This window comes from Theobroma cacao, chromosome 2, assembly GCF_000208745.1.
Source record: "Theobroma cacao cultivar B97-61/B2 chromosome 2, Criollo_cocoa_genome_V2, whole genome shotgun sequence".
Taxonomy (NCBI): domain Eukaryota; kingdom Viridiplantae; phylum Streptophyta; class Magnoliopsida; order Malvales; family Malvaceae; genus Theobroma; species Theobroma cacao.
Window position 1 is genome coordinate 39,406,240 of NC_030851.1, and position 14,599 is coordinate 39,420,838.

The following is a 14,599-nucleotide window of genomic DNA, read 5'->3' on the forward strand; positions in this document are numbered from 1 at the left end:
TGTTGAAAGGGTAAAAATTATAGTTATCACTTTTTGAATTAGTTCAATTTTTTAATCTTTATTTCTTAATTAAATTTGTTTTTTTAAACAGGCTTGATATCTGTTGATTCAAATGGATTGGATCAAAAGAAGATAGTAAACCTTATGAATCGGTTCAATTTATTAGTGTTTCAAGTTCAATTTATCAGTGTTTTAATTTATCGGTTCAGTTTATAGAGTCTATGTAGTGTCAATTTGTTCATAAGTTTAACTTTATAAGTCTATATGTAAGAGATTTTGTTTGCACTCTGTCTTTTGCATCCAAGTTAGATAGAAGAAACATCTAAACAAATTGATCAAGACACGTTTTACCTCATTTTTATTACCCAAATATTCTGCTGCTGAGCCTCTAATTTTCATCAAGAAGCTGCCTTGGGAGTCTAATCATTATCAAAATGATGGCCCTTTGTAAAAGGCATCTTAGATATCATATCACCAAGGAAAACAAATCTTTCTGTACTACGTATTGGAATCTAGAAGGGAACTTCTAAGTTGAAAGCATTCTGTTGAACATGTAATCTCAACCCACATTAAACCTAGCAACAGAACTGGACTTAAGCAAGACTCATGACATCCAAATAGAATACAAAAAAAGTAATGATAGATTACTTGCATCAGATAAAGTTAAAAGCAAGTAAGAGAGAAAGGAAAAATGCTATACTTTTATTATGCTTTTAAAAATAAAACTTCTACCTAGGAACTGCTTCCTTTTGTCATTGCTGTTCCCAATCCATCACCACATTTTTCAAGCTTGACAATATCCCTAACATTCAAACAGAGCTCATTTTCTCTTCTTCCCTGTTGACCATCTTCATCACCCACGTCTTCCAACTTACTTGGATCAAAGCAGTGAATTCTCACAAACGCCACAAGACCATTAGGACAATAGACTGGCTCTCAGCCAATTGAACCTTCTTCCTGTCTTCCAACAAGGCGTTAGGCACACAGTATCCCTCTGTTATCTACACTACCAAAACCTTTTCAACAAAGTGAATCACTAGAATTTTGACGTATCTTTTCTATCTAGTAGAGCAGTCATCTCCACCCAATCTTGTACATCATGGATCCGTACACCATCCAATGAAACAATTACGCTCCCAGGAGACAAAAAACTCAGATAATGGTGATGCTGGAGCTATATCCAAAACTATCCAAGACTAGAGGAAGGTATAACAAGTCAAGTCTAACCAATCATGCTTTGAATAGAAACATACAATGAGTAAAACGAAATGAAGTGAAGTACCAAACGGCTGTCAACATGCATGTAAAATGGAAACAGGATCACAGGCTGCAGAAACAGCAACAATCCACAAACTGCACAGAACTCCAAAGGAGGGGATTAAAAATTAAAGATACATTAAATTAAGTCAGAGTTCCGCATTCTGGTTAGGTTGTGAAACTGTAAGTTGGATACACAACGCTCTCTATGGATTGAAAACTTCGGCTTTTCGCCATGGTTACAAAGCTGCACTAAGCCTAAGCCAATCAAAGAAATCACCCAAACATGGAAAAACTAATCATGAATTTGTGAGCTTACTACTGCATTGTGCCGGTTACCGTGGCAAGAACAAGGTTGGAGAAGGTTGCCCACCGGCCAGAGGTCTCTAATGCCTGGAATTTTGACTTTGACGGTGATAAAATCAGGTGGGCCAGATGTTGCTGCCTTTGAGTATGCAGATTCTCAAGTCATGGGTGAAGCTTCCCCCTTGGACAACCAGACCCATGGAGGGAAGTTTAGAGGGCTTGAAGATGATTTGGTTACAGCTGGCCGAGCCTCAAGGGTCGATGAAAGAAAGTATTCAGAAATAGATAGCAGCAAACATTGAATAGGAAGCTAGTATTATTAAAAAAACATAAATCCAGTACAAAAACTAATTGAAATCCTTTGTCATTCTGGAAAATGACTGTCCTTAATTCCTAATGGAAAGAAACAACATCTGTATAATAACAAAAGTTAAAGCCATTTCTTGGGGCTCCCAAGTCGGTGAAACTTTTAGTTTTAAGATTGTAATAAATTAGTCTACCACTATTCATCAGAATCAACAATTCCTCATTCCTAACGTTCAAAACAAAGGTAAGCTCATATTTTCCTGTGGAGGTATTAATTGGACTAAAATCAATGCTATAAACCTTAACCCATGTGAACTTCTCAAAATCTTTCAGAACCCACATGTCCATAACATGAGGGATACTATAGTCATAATGACTCAACCAAAGATCTTGTCTTAATTCTGCCAGGTTTAATGTTTCAGGGTTTCTTATGACACATGGAGGGATTGGCAAGATCCAGAATTTCTCAGCATCCAAATCGAATGACAAGATTTGTTCATCTTCCCGTCTTTCCCATACGAGATCAATCTTCCAATGCAGTGATCCATTAACCAAGGCTGGATTTGCGTCCATGAGATGAGGACACCCTTCTTCCAACATCCTCCATGCAGAACAGCAATCAGCAATCGAATTGTTTGTGCCGTAGTTACTTATGGTTAAGATCTCACATCCAAGCTCGAAGTTGTTGGGGTTATCGTAATCGTTTTTGCGATAGAAACATCGAACAACCTTGTACTCGTTCTTAGAGGGCATGTAACCGAAACCAACAGTGTGAGCTCCATGAATTCTTGCTTGCTTGGGTTGCAAACATAGATGTGGTTTTCAGCGACAACACATACAAGATTGTAGTGAGAAGGCACAAAGAAGATTTGTCTGTGCCAACCGATTTTGATTTCTGGGGTGAACTGGCTGATTATTCGACCCTCATGATCAGCTGTACACAAAAGAAGTTTCTCGTCTACTTCCGCAATTCGATAATCAACTTGCGGAGGAGTTAGATAATCACCCTCATTTAGTAATGTCATCTTAGATGATCGTTGATAATGCAATCGGTGGAAATCAGGAGTAGAAACAAAGCGGCAAAACCCTTTAGACACACCTGAATCTGGAAAGGCTCTTCACTGGTAGTCGTGAAAATATGTCCAACATATCAAATAGTAGCTGGTCAGGCTTCATCATCATCACCATCTTCTGAAAGCGCCATCTCCATCTCCTTCTCCTTCTCCTTCGTTTATACCTTGGATCGATTCTTTCCGTCTCTTTTATAATGAGTACTCGAAGCCGATCAGGTCTCCAATTAATCAGTTAAATATATTAATTATTATATTTAAATTTATAAATATGTCTAGATAAAAATTCAATTTTTTTAAAATTATAAATATATTTTTTTAAAAATTTTAATTATTAATAAATCATCATATTGAATTCAATAATAATATATAAATATTATACACTTACATTAATGATGTAGCAATTCTGTTTCTTCAAAAATAATTTTTTGATACAATTCTATGAAAAGAAGGAAAAATTGAAAACAAAAAAGAAGAAAGAAAAGGCTCCATGAACAAACAATTGTTACAAAGAATAATACTACAAAATTAGTTAGAAAAGATGACTAAATTTCATGTAACCACTAATTCATGTGGAGTTTGTCCAGTTTGCATGAATATATATTTTCCTGCAGCAAGCAATATGACACTTAGAACACCAACTTTAATTGGAAATGCTACACCCAATGAATTACTTTTGTGCCTCATGCCTTGTTGCTGGCCAGCAGGGGACATCAAAGCTTGGTCCTTCATGAATGACGAATAGGATTCAATCTCCTCTCTTGTTAATGCTGGTTTTAGTGACTCCTTCACTGTCTGGAAATGATGCTTCTCGACCATAGTGGCGGATATGTTTTCCCTTAGAGCTACTATTCCGGCTTCCCTGCACAAGCCCTCCAATTCGGCCCCTGTGAAGAGCTCTGTATCTTCTGCTATTCTTCTCAAATCAACATCATCTCCGATTTTCATGTTTCGCGTATGTACACGAAGGATCTCATACCGAGCTTCTAAATCTGGCGGCGGTACATAGAGCACCTATATTTTCGTGATAATAAAAGTTAGAGATGATATATCGTCTCAAAAGGTTTTCTGGTTTCGCTGTTTTAAGGTTCTGATAAAAGACCACCCAAACAACAGTCAAGTTCTTCATGAGCTCAGGTATTTTCTAATGCATGACACAGCTAGAGACTTTGGAATATTTAAACTGGAATTCGATGAAGAAATAACAAATTTAAATGTGTAACTCCAATTGCTTTACCTTTCAAAGGCTAGCAAGGATTGAGAAACCATATGATTGCAATGGAAATGGGAAACAGCAAAGTCACAAGTTAGACAAATGATAGTACAGAGTTGTTTACCAGATCAAATCGTCCAGGGCGCATGAGTGCAGCATCAATTGCATGAGGACGATTGGTAGCAGCTAAAACAAGAATCCCCTGAAAAAGAGTAAATTCAATTTAGACTCATATTTAATTTTTTTTTCAATAAAAAAGGGATTCTAATCATACAAAGAATTCTTGAATGACATCCCTCAGTTCTCAGATAGATAATTATTTAACAAACAGAAAATTAGGCTTATGGGACTCTGACTGACTTTTGCCTGTTCTAAACCATCCATTTCAGTCAGTAAAGTGGATAGAAGCCTCTCTCCAACTGCAGCATTGCTCCTTGAACTCCCACCCCTGCAATTTGAGGGAGAAGAAATAAGAAATCAGTTTGAAGATTTGTGCCCATTCAAATTGACGTATCCAGAATGATGTTTGTTATGCAGAATCTTTAATGAATCAGGCTGTTCATGATGAATGTTTATACTAACACTCTTCTTATCTCTGGATAAGCAACTCCACTTTCAATATTAGATATTGTCAAAAGCAAAATACACAAAGAATTTTCACAAATATACACCCAAAAGGATCATTGAAAATTCCTCCAGTTTCCTGACATCTTCGAAGATATAAGCAAAGTACAATATAATTTCCAACTACAAGATCAGTCCAACAACAAAATGATGAGAAGAATATCCAGAGAATCTGCCACAAAATCATCAGAAAGATAACCAAGCTTAAGTATATACATGGCCATGATCTCAAGTCCACTGTATAATTGATTATCTTGCCAAAAGCAATACCAAGTAACACCAAGTCAATGATGTGGACTCTAATTCTAAGAACAAAATAACACATGACAAACATTTCAAAATTTTGAGCTAGGATGTGCACATAAAAAACCTAGCATAAAAGAAAATCATGATCCAAAGAAAGACCCTATCCAAGTAAAATGCAACGTACTAACCGTTTGGCAGCAACAACATCAGCTTCATCAAAGAATATTATGCTTGGTGCAGCCAGACGTGCTCTACGAAATGTATTCCGTAACAAAGCTTCACCCTCTCCAACATACATTGAATATAACTCTGCACCACTGAATCATAAATTATGAATAGACCAGCACTATATGAATCTTAGAACAGGCACAATAATGCAGATAACAGGCCAAATGTGAACATATTGAATAGATTAAATACTAACTCTACAGATTGGTAGGCCGTATATGGAAGTTTCCATCATCTGCTAAGTTTTCCCCAGATAAGCATGTCTGCTCTGAACTCTGAAGCATATTGCTACCATAGTAATGTATGATAATCATTTGGAATAATTTGTACTTCAATAGGTCTATTAGGCTAACTAATGTATGCAAAGTCAGTTTTATTAGCACGGCTTGCCTGCCTTTGTACTAGTACCAGTCATTTCTTGCCATGATTACATTGTTTCTTCTTCTCTATAGGGCCTCCAGAGTGTCAATAGCTTAAATTAAAGAAAGGCCATAAGGTTAACCTAGCCTAGTCTGAAGATCTTATTTATGTCACATTTTACCTCTTCCTACTGATTGATTTGCAAACTAAAATCTTACACCCTAAACCTAGAACAATCATATTGCCACCATATGACGGCTAGTTCCAAGTCTAACACCCTAAAGGACTTCTAAGAACAGGTGACCTGTGAAAGGTGGGCAGTCAACATAAATTAACAACCAAAAAATTGAGTTTGTGAATAACCCTCGACGGCTAAGGTCTTCCATACAGCTTCTATGAATTATAAAGCGCTGGACAATAAATAATAATCTAACCTCAAAGAGAAAAATGAAGCTTGGGCAGCATGAGCAGCAGCTTTAGCAAGAGTTGTTTTTGAGCATCCTGGAGGTCCATGCAGAAGTATTCCACGCATAGGTGATATACCAAGCCTTGCAAATGCAGCTGAATGTTTGATAGGCCACTCAACAGCTTGCCGGAGCTTTTTCTGTGCATGAATTAAGTAAATTCAAATCCAAGATTCTCAACACTAAATAAGGATGCAATGCTCACCTTCAAATCTTTGAGTCCTCCAACATCTTCCCAAGACACCTTCGGAATTTCCACAGTAACACCTCTTGTTATGCTTGGGCCAACCACAGACTTAGCATGTTTCCAGTCTTCCATGGTTAAGATAAGCGCACCTGGATTTTCACCTATATCTGTAGATCTTTTAACTGCGAGCATGGTTGCTTCACGACATAAAGCTTCCAAATCAGCCCCAACATATCCATTGCAAGATGCAGCTACAGCTTGTAAGTCAACATTGGGATCCAAAGGAACCTTCTTTGTGTAAAGCTGTAAACAATCATAATAAATGCTTCAAGAATTAATCTGAGCAAGTCTAGAAATAAAGCAACTAGCACTGTCCAATTCAACATTCCAAATGCTCATACATTTAAAGTGTCTGATAGATGAAAGTAAGCAAAGGAACCCAATATAACACAGAAATGCAATGGAATTTAGTCTTACCTTGAGAATTTGAAATCTCTCCTCTTCATTAGGTGTGGTAACTTCAACTTCAGCATCAAAACGTCCTGACCTTCTTAGAGCTGGGTCAATTGCATCCACTCTTGATGCAAAAAAATACAAGTTAGTAATTCTTCTTACAAAGTTCAACCTAAAAATTTACAACTAAATGCAACTAGCCTTTTGTGACCATCAGTTAAGACATTATAAGCCTGAGAATTTAAGCAAAAATTAGGAATTGAAATAAGAATGAGATCATTTGACTGTGCAATGGAAAGCATATCATCATAGCCCATGCCAAATAAAGGACACTAGTCAATAAAAAACAAATAAAAAGCAGAAACCCTAAGTAAGCCACTAGGAGAAATAGTTACAAAAAATTTCAATGGCAGTAAGTATTTAATACAGTATTACTAGGCTTTAATATATAATAAAATAAGCAGACAAACAACATCAACAACCTTTGAATCATTATATAAAATCTCCACAACCTTAATACTAAGTTCCAATAACAGGGCTGAGTATTTCATAATCCATACAATAGAATGGAGCCTCATACTTGAATTAGTGAAACAACCTGTTCGTCGATGCAACCACAACAACTCGGGGTATAGAAGTTGGTGAGGGTTTATTGGAGTCCATCAGTGTAAAGAGTTGAGAAGCTAGACGAACATCCTGCTCTCGCCTGCATTTGAAGCATATTTAGTTCCATGAAACTAAAGTGTTCTTTAGAACATTAGCCAAGTGTATCACATGTACTCACAAACATTATTATGTACGATTCCAATTATCAAAATATGCATTTTTGGGGCCAGGAGAGCCATCAATTAACAATTTATAGGGCACAGTAACTAAAAAAAATGGCACATAGAACTTTAGTTATACATTTTGTTCCCCTCATTAACCAAGTTCTAAAGATCAAACTATCATACATTTGCTACATCTTGAATTCCATAAATTCTCAACTTGCTTCTGAATAACGTTCTAATATAAACTTAGTTACCAAAAAAAACAAAAAAAGGGTGACGTGAAGATGACCAATTTTATCAAAAAATTATTTCATATGTTCTGACCACACCTTGAATCACGGCGAGGGCAGAGTGCATCTATTTCATCAATAAAAATAACAGATGGTTTGCCAGAATTTGCATGGGATGATGCCTCTGAAAAAGCTTCCCGTAAAATTTTCTCACTTTCTCCAGCATGTGCTCTGTGAACAGAATGTGGACTGCAAGACAACCGAAAACAATAAAACTTAATGGAAAGTAAAAATTGACAAAACAACTATTCAAATACATTACTTTTGCATCATACATATGCAATTCTATATCATTACAAAGATCAATGAAAATAATGCAGTACCTGAGAACTATTAAATGGGCACCGGATTCACGAACAATTGCACGTACCAAGCTTGTCTACCATCGCAAACCAAACCAAAATACCATTAATAAAAAAGATCATTTCTCCCTTTTCCCCCTCTATTGGCTATAGATTGAAATCCACCCATTTTAGAACAAAATTTAATACTACTATAAACTAGCTTTTCAAAGAAGATGATAAAATTGATAGATAAAGGCAGTTACCTTCCCGGTGCCTGGTGGACCATAAAGGAGCAAACCCCGAGGCCACTGAAAGAAAACCCAGAAATCAATAACTCAAAACCAAATTTATAAAATTAAGAAAATGAAGAATTGAAGAAAGGTAAAGATGGATACTTTGAGGCCAAGCTTTCGGGCTTCACGAGAGTAGAGAACAGGGAAAACGATGAGTTCTCTCAAGGCTTGGAGAGCTTGGGCGTTCCCACCAATCGCTTCTTCTGCTTTCCACTGCTCCTCGTTTTCGTTACTCTTCTCGCCGTTAACGATGCTGCTGTCGCCATCGCTGCTGCTAAGAGCATCCATGTGAGCCCAGTTTAGCTTTGGAGTTTGGGGAAAGTGATAGGAGACAAGGTGAGGTTTTTGAGGTTTAGTGGAGAGGAAAGAGTAAAATCGTGTCAACGTTAGGGGTATTATTGTCGACTTAATCACAGGTGTTTCTCCTGGTTACCCAAGGCTATGGAAGGAGGGCTTAATCATATGAGAATTTCTTCTTTGGGTTTTTACCCTTTTCACTGTAAAACTAGAAAATGCTTCAGGAATTTGCTTCTTTCATGGTATTAAACAGTATTAGTTGAGTTCTGGGTAGGAAATAGCATGGTCCAGGCAGATCGACCAACCTTACTAACAACAGACAGGGTTCAAAGGATAAAACCACTTCAACCGAGTCAACAAGTATTCTGCTTACCGGAATTTAGGCACAACTATTGGTATGATTGTTACAAAGGCTGATAAACATATACCATGTGACTGTCTCAACACCATTAAACTAACTTTGAGAATCAACAAAACAAGAAAGACATTCCGCACCCAAAGATTTGGTTCAATAATTAGGCTATGATCCTGTTCAAAAAATAAAGTTCAAATACCTCTTTCCGTAATCAGAAAAGAGAGAAATAAACAAAGTTGTTCTGGAATCGAGCATGGTACATAATGTATAAAATTAGCTCTCTCTCAAAATGGACCAAAAACATACATCAGGGCAGCATCCATTACACTGCCTGAGTTTGTCTGCGGGTGAAACCCATCCTCAAACAGCCACTGCTTCATAATTTTCTGAAGAAATGTGAAAACACAATCCTGCATTCTGATGCCGTTGGAACGGGAAAGCTGCGATGCACATTAGCTGACTAGAACAAGGCTGCAGTCGGCTTGAATCCAGCATTTAACGCTTCAGGGTGCTATATCAACTGAAGTAAGATGGTACATTAATCACTACACTTCCTGCAGATGCCTGGTTGGCTGCACGATTACTTCCAAAATTCTTACGATTTGACTCCCTCGCAATTCTTGATCCAAACTAACCAACCAAATGGCAAACAACTTTATCAATTTAAAATCAAACAAGAAAGAACATATAATCTTACAAATCAAATATCAAGCAAGTTTGCTTGGCTAATTATATGCCACCAAATTTCCACATGCATCAGCTCAAAGCTAACTCGTTTGCAAATTCATACAGTAGACAATGCGTTAATACAAAATAAAACTCATTTCTCAATAAAGTTTCATGCAAAAGATATATTCTAGTCAACTTTTGTTCTCATGTACAAACTGTCAATAACCTGCTGAAGCAATTTTAAAAATTTTAAAATAAAAATCAAGCTCAATCAAATAGCAAAACCCTGAAAATAGTAGGACTCTTTTAACAAGAAGAATGATATAGAGTTCTCATAATGTCTATTGTTAAACAGAAGAAGATAAACTAAAAAATAAATAATTAAATCAGAAGAAAAATCGCTAAATGTGTGACAAAACTTAAAAGAAAGAAAATGGACCTGAATTGCTCTCTTTGGCAGAATTGCAGCATTATGCAAACCAAGTATTTCAGCAACCTTCACAAAACAATACAAAGAAATGGTATGATGTTTGTCATTATTAAACCTTTGAGGCTAAAATTATGCAGTACAAAACAACCAAGTATGAATGCAACCACTGATATCAACAACAGAAGAAAAACAAATTGATTTAAAACACATAGAATTAGAGAAGGCAAATAGGAAAGAAGAAAATTGCAAATTACAAGAAATCACGAGATTAGAAAAATTGAAAACAAAAGAAAAACTTTAGGTGATACATGATGTGCAAAAGAAATATGCTGACCTCTCTCAAAATCTTCTTATCACCTTTTCCACTTGGTTGATCAAGATCGGCAACCTCCCAAAGAGGAATATCCAAAAGAGTCCTAATAACGTCTTCATCCAAGAAAGGAAATCTAGCCTAGTAAAAGACTAAGAAACAGTTCAGATGAAATCAATAGCCAGCAGCAACACCAAGGAAAAAAGCCATTAGCAGCACTACCTCCTTTCCATTATCAGCAATACATCTATCATCTCTTCCTAGATTTCTTTTCCAAATTCTCTGCATGTCCAATTTCATTTCCTCATGTAACCCGAGCCAACTGATGACAGCATATCAAGCAACCAAAATGAGTATATTAATATATAATACCAGACTGACCACCAAATGATCTGTTTAGAGATTTAAATAATAACAGAAGCAGACCTTTCATGCCTATACTTTGTTTTGTGCCTACTGTATCCAGCACATTGCTCATCAGCACCAGAACCAACAAGAAGAATTCTGGCCCTGGATGTGTAACTGACACGTTTATCTTCATCAATACCATTACTACTTCCTTCACACATCCAACCTTCTCCACGAGCAGCAAGCCACAAAGCTATTCCTATATTCAGATCCTGAAATGTTAAATGCAAAATGAGGTTCCATCATTTAGTTAAAATGTACCAAGAAATATTATACCGGATATAAGAAGGCAGGTTCAGAATGTTTAAAAGTACTGCATTCCAATTTCTCTGAAAATTCCACATTATGTTTTATAAAGAACAACAGAAGAATACTAGCCAGTTAAGTGCTACTGTGGAAGCTAGCAGTCGATAGGATCATGGAATAAAATGGGTACCATGTAGGTATTTGCAGGATTAATGAGTGACAAGACATGCTTTGTTTCCCAGGTCAACTTTGACAAATCAGCATCAATATGAACAAGTCTCCACCTGTGTACCAACACATTTGCATTTATGTAAGGACAAGAACAAAATTGAAACTTTGATGCTTAGATAAACATCTTCATCATGATAGACATCAGTTTCAAGGGAAGCCAAACATCAAACCTTCTTAAAGGTGCAACCCTTCTAAGTTCCTTTATTCCTGCTTTTGCGCTGATTCTATCAGGAGCAGACTCACCATCAAAGCTCACATTAAGGAGATCAATCTCATCTGCAAAGAGACATTGGAATAAACGATCACCTCAGATAAAGGACGAGTTGAAAAATTTTAGATTAATTTAAAAAAAAAAAAAAAGATTTTTCAGCTCCACCTGAGAGAGGTAGGTTTTGCATCCCATATTTCTCTATTAAACTCCTACAAACACTCTTTTGCATTTAACAAAAGTGAAGGACTAAAAAGGTTGCTTAGACCAGAGTTGCGAAAAACCCACCTTGAGCTTCACACTCAAAGGTCCATGTCGACAGTAAACAGCATTAAGCCAAAGTTTGCTTTTAGTACCCAAACGACCACTAAATTTTATTGCATCATGAAAATTTCCTCATAAATAAATTACTGAGAATATAGTTTTCAACATGTTAAATTCCTAGAAATGAATAACTAAAAATATAGATAGATAAATAGATAGATAGCAACACTTACAATTAGGATCTAGGCATTCATCCAATAATGCTGCAAGAATCATAGAATCTAATCCACCAGAGAAGAGAACAGCCACAGGAACATTTTCTTTTTGTCTAGCACCACATATAATTGCCTATGCATCCAAATCCAAACAATTTTACAAATTTGAAACAGAATCACAGCTCTAACCACCAACAGAAGGTCTGTTCAAGATTTAACAATTCAAACTATGTTCCTCATGAATCATGAGCATACAAAAGGTTTATCCTAGTAAAGCTAGCATGTTAAGACCTGGATAAGCGGGTTAATTTGATTTAAATGATTAGGGTATCCTATATTTAAAAACAAGAAGAATTTAAACCAAGAGACCTTTCCACATGTAAAAACAGAAATTGCAAACAGCTCAATCAAAGTTTAGACCTGATAAATTTTATGCAGTGATATGCGTCGCATCATCGATTCCCTCAAAGCTGTCAGCACATTCTGCGCTGCTACTGAACCTGAAGCATGATTAGGCCCTAATCAGTCAGAATAAAAGATCAACAATGACAAATCATCAAGGAATTAAAATCAATTAACCAAATTGGAACATGTTTTCAACAATAAAAAAGGAATAAGACCGCAAAATAACACTACCTAAAATTTGAAAACTTTGACATGCACCCTCTCCCTTTTTTTCCAAGAATATTCCATATTAAGAGCCACTCATACACTTAAAAGCATAATAACAATTGTAGTTCAGCAGCAACATACCTGAAGAAGCTGAATTTATGTCATGTTCAGCACCAAGAGTCTTAGAACAGGAAAAATACAACTCTTCAGGTTTGGGTTCAACGGAAACTCTTTCCCATTCAATCAATTGTTTCAGCATAACATTAGTCCATTCATGTTTCTTGATGTCACCAAAAAATCTCCCATCTAATTTTGTAGCATCCACTGACATACTGTATATCCCGCATGAAAGCTCTTCCCAAAATTTGTTGCCATCAGTCCCACTTTCAACTTCAAAGCCTGAAACAGATTGAAATTATTTCATATAATATGCAGTAAAAAAGGCTCATACATGCAGAGTCTACAACATATAAGAAAGTTAAGCATCACAGTGCCATAGATAGAAGGGCTCAATAGGATAAATGGTGACGCCCAATTATATACCAGAATATTGTAAACTAGAAGAAGTTGACGACACGGATGATAACAGAAAACGGGAATCCTCCATAGTTGGCCAGTGCACAAGGAGGCTTCGCCGACCAAAAGCATCTCGACCAAACCACAAGGTTTTTGAACTTTCCTGTGCATAATAAATTAAGTAAAACTTCAGAAACAGAATGCCTGAAGAAAATAAAAATTCTCAACCAAATTAAAATCATGACCAACAGTGACTTACCACTGAGGGTTACCTGCCAGTAAATGATAGTCCATGGTCCTTTAATCACGGAAAGAACATCAGGAACAGAACCTTTCCCTTGTCCTTTAAAATTGCATGTTGTTGTATGTTCCTGGGAAAGGCAGGAACAGCACTTTCCCAAAGATTGCAAAAGAACTTCAGTGTCATTGCTGTCGCCACCAACCTCAATTCCTCCAAATATTTCACCTTTTACCACACAACAAGAAAAGAAAATTAAGCAGTGGAATTGCGGAAATATAGAACCTTATGAAAACAAAGGAGCAAAAATCTGACAGCAAAAGAAATAATACCCAACAATCCAATCACTATAAAGGAACAAACTTTACCATTATAAACAAGAATGTTCCCAGAAGAATCCACTAATGGCTGACTAACAGGAGCCACTCCCCTTAACTGCAACGTAGCACCAAGAAAAACAAGCTCTGCAAAAGATTCAGCCACGTTCGAACCGTTGTCTACGACATGCGTTTCCTCGTTAACAGAAGAAACACAAAAGTTCCCAGTACTTGAAGTGTTCGAATGAAGGAGCAGAAGCTTCTTGGTGCCCAAGCTGTCGGGTCCTCGTCTTTGTAAAGCTGCTTTAAGATCATCTACAGAAAAAACTAGGTGGGTTTTAGAGGAAGGAGATGTGGAATCGAGATGTAGGGATGATAAGTCGACGCGAATGCCGGAGACAAGCAAAGCGATTCCACACATCTTGCTGCCGCGCTCTCGACAGAGAGATTACGGAGTGGTCTTACTGTTTTCTCAGGGTTTTGAAGTCGATAGAGAGTTAAAGTTTAGCATTTTCATCTGCGAGAACATGTATCAGTTGCCTCCGTAGCATAGTGGTAGTGCGTTCGCTTCGTAAGCGAAAGGTCGCGAGTTCGATCCTCGCCGGGGGCTTTTTTCCGTTTCATCCGATCAGACATCGTTTAGACGGAATTTCTAGAAAATCTTGAGATCGTTGACCGGTGGACCCCACGTTGGATTGGGAGGTAGATTGCCAGCTTTCAATTATCTACAAAAGTCAAAACTTGACGTCAAAGATCCTTCCTTTTCTGTGCGGACGCTTTTGATTCGACCATCATCTTTAACAGCAGCAGACTGCCGTCACCCAATCGATTTCGAACGCCACTCTTCAGCCGTGCGTGGCGCTGGAGTGCTTGCGTGTCATCAATTAATTGGTTTTTCAGGGGTTGCAGTTTCGGTAAACAGCTTAATGCTA

At 37.0% G+C, this 14,599-nt stretch overlaps 3 protein-coding genes and 1 non-coding gene across 5 annotated transcripts; 1 reads left to right on the plus strand and 3 right to left on the minus strand.

The window, feature by feature from the left end:
• Positions 1,957–3,047, minus strand: LOC18610241 (F-box protein At3g07870). Its single transcript, XM_018115016.1, has one exon. It carries the CDS (start codon positions 2,620–2,622, stop codon positions 1,957–1,959), a length of 666 nt encoding a protein of 221 aa, XP_017970505.1. The 5' UTR covers positions 2,623–3,047.
• Positions 3,414–9,018, minus strand: LOC18610242 (cell division control protein 48 homolog B). The gene is made up of 12 exons (XM_007045783.2): positions 8,454–9,018; positions 8,322–8,366; positions 8,098–8,153; positions 7,814–7,963; positions 7,313–7,420; positions 6,739–6,838; positions 6,280–6,564; positions 6,045–6,214; positions 5,211–5,339; positions 4,513–4,600; positions 4,277–4,354; positions 3,414–3,953 (listed from the first exon to the last, which is right to left on the minus strand). The coding sequence occupies exons 1-12, from the start codon at positions 8,637–8,639 to the stop codon at positions 3,492–3,494; spliced, it is 1,857 nt and encodes a 618-aa protein (XP_007045845.2). The 5' UTR covers positions 8,640–9,018; the 3' UTR covers positions 3,414–3,491.
• On the minus strand, positions 9,136–14,555 carry LOC18610243 (asparagine synthetase domain-containing protein 1). Of its 2 annotated transcripts, none has more exons than XR_001926656.1 (13): positions 13,719–14,555; positions 13,385–13,578; positions 13,140–13,275; positions 12,738–12,995; positions 12,405–12,484; positions 12,003–12,117; positions 11,468–11,573; positions 11,257–11,350; positions 10,839–11,032; positions 10,635–10,734; positions 10,437–10,564; positions 10,112–10,168; positions 9,136–9,633 (listed from the first exon to the last, which is right to left on the minus strand). XR_001926656.1 is itself a non-coding variant. In XM_007045784.2 (13 exons), the coding sequence occupies exons 1-13, from the start codon at positions 14,086–14,088 to the stop codon at positions 9,520–9,522; spliced, it is 1,935 nt and encodes a 644-aa protein (XP_007045846.2). In that variant the 5' UTR covers positions 14,089–14,553; the 3' UTR covers positions 9,136–9,519. The 2 variants fall into 2 exon arrangements, 1 of the variants encoding a protein (XP_007045846.2); XM_007045784.2 differs by having other exon boundaries at positions 10,437–10,553; positions 13,719–14,553.
• TRNAT-CGU lies at positions 14,206–14,277 on the plus strand. The gene has a single exon. It is a non-coding gene; the product is annotated as a tRNA-Thr (tRNA).

What these genes read in the sequence shown, in the direction of transcription:
- LOC18610241 (XM_018115016.1), bottom strand. Translation starts at nt 2,622, where the DNA reads ATGCCCTCTAAGAACGAGTACAAGGTTGTTCGATGTTTCTATCGCAAA.
- LOC18610242 (XM_007045783.2), bottom strand. Translation starts at nt 8,639, where the DNA reads ATGGATGCTCTTAGCAGCAGCGATGGCGACAGCAGCATCGTTAACGGC. An exon ending in GTCCACCAGGCACCGGGAAG is followed by an intron (nt 8,154 to 8,321) that starts GTAACTGCCTTT and finishes TTGCGATGGTAG; the next exon opens with ACAAGCTTGGTACGTGCAAT. An exon ending in GCTTCATTTTTCTCTTTGAG is followed by an intron (nt 5,340 to 6,044) that starts GTTAGATTATTA and finishes TTTATGATTCAG; the next exon opens with TGGTGCAGAGTTATATTCAA.
- LOC18610243 (XM_007045784.2), bottom strand. Translation starts at nt 14,088, where the DNA reads ATGTGTGGAATCGCTTTGCTTGTCTCCGGCATTCGCGTCGACTTATCA. An exon ending in GAACATTCTTGTTTATAATG is followed by an intron (nt 13,579 to 13,718) that starts GTAAAGTTTGTT and finishes GTGTGGTAAAAG; the next exon opens with GTGAAATATTTGGAGGAATT. An exon ending in TTGCTGATAATGGAAAGGAG is followed by an intron (nt 10,554 to 10,634) that starts GTAGTGCTGCTA and finishes GTCTTTTACTAG; the next exon opens with GCTAGATTTCCTTTCTTGGA.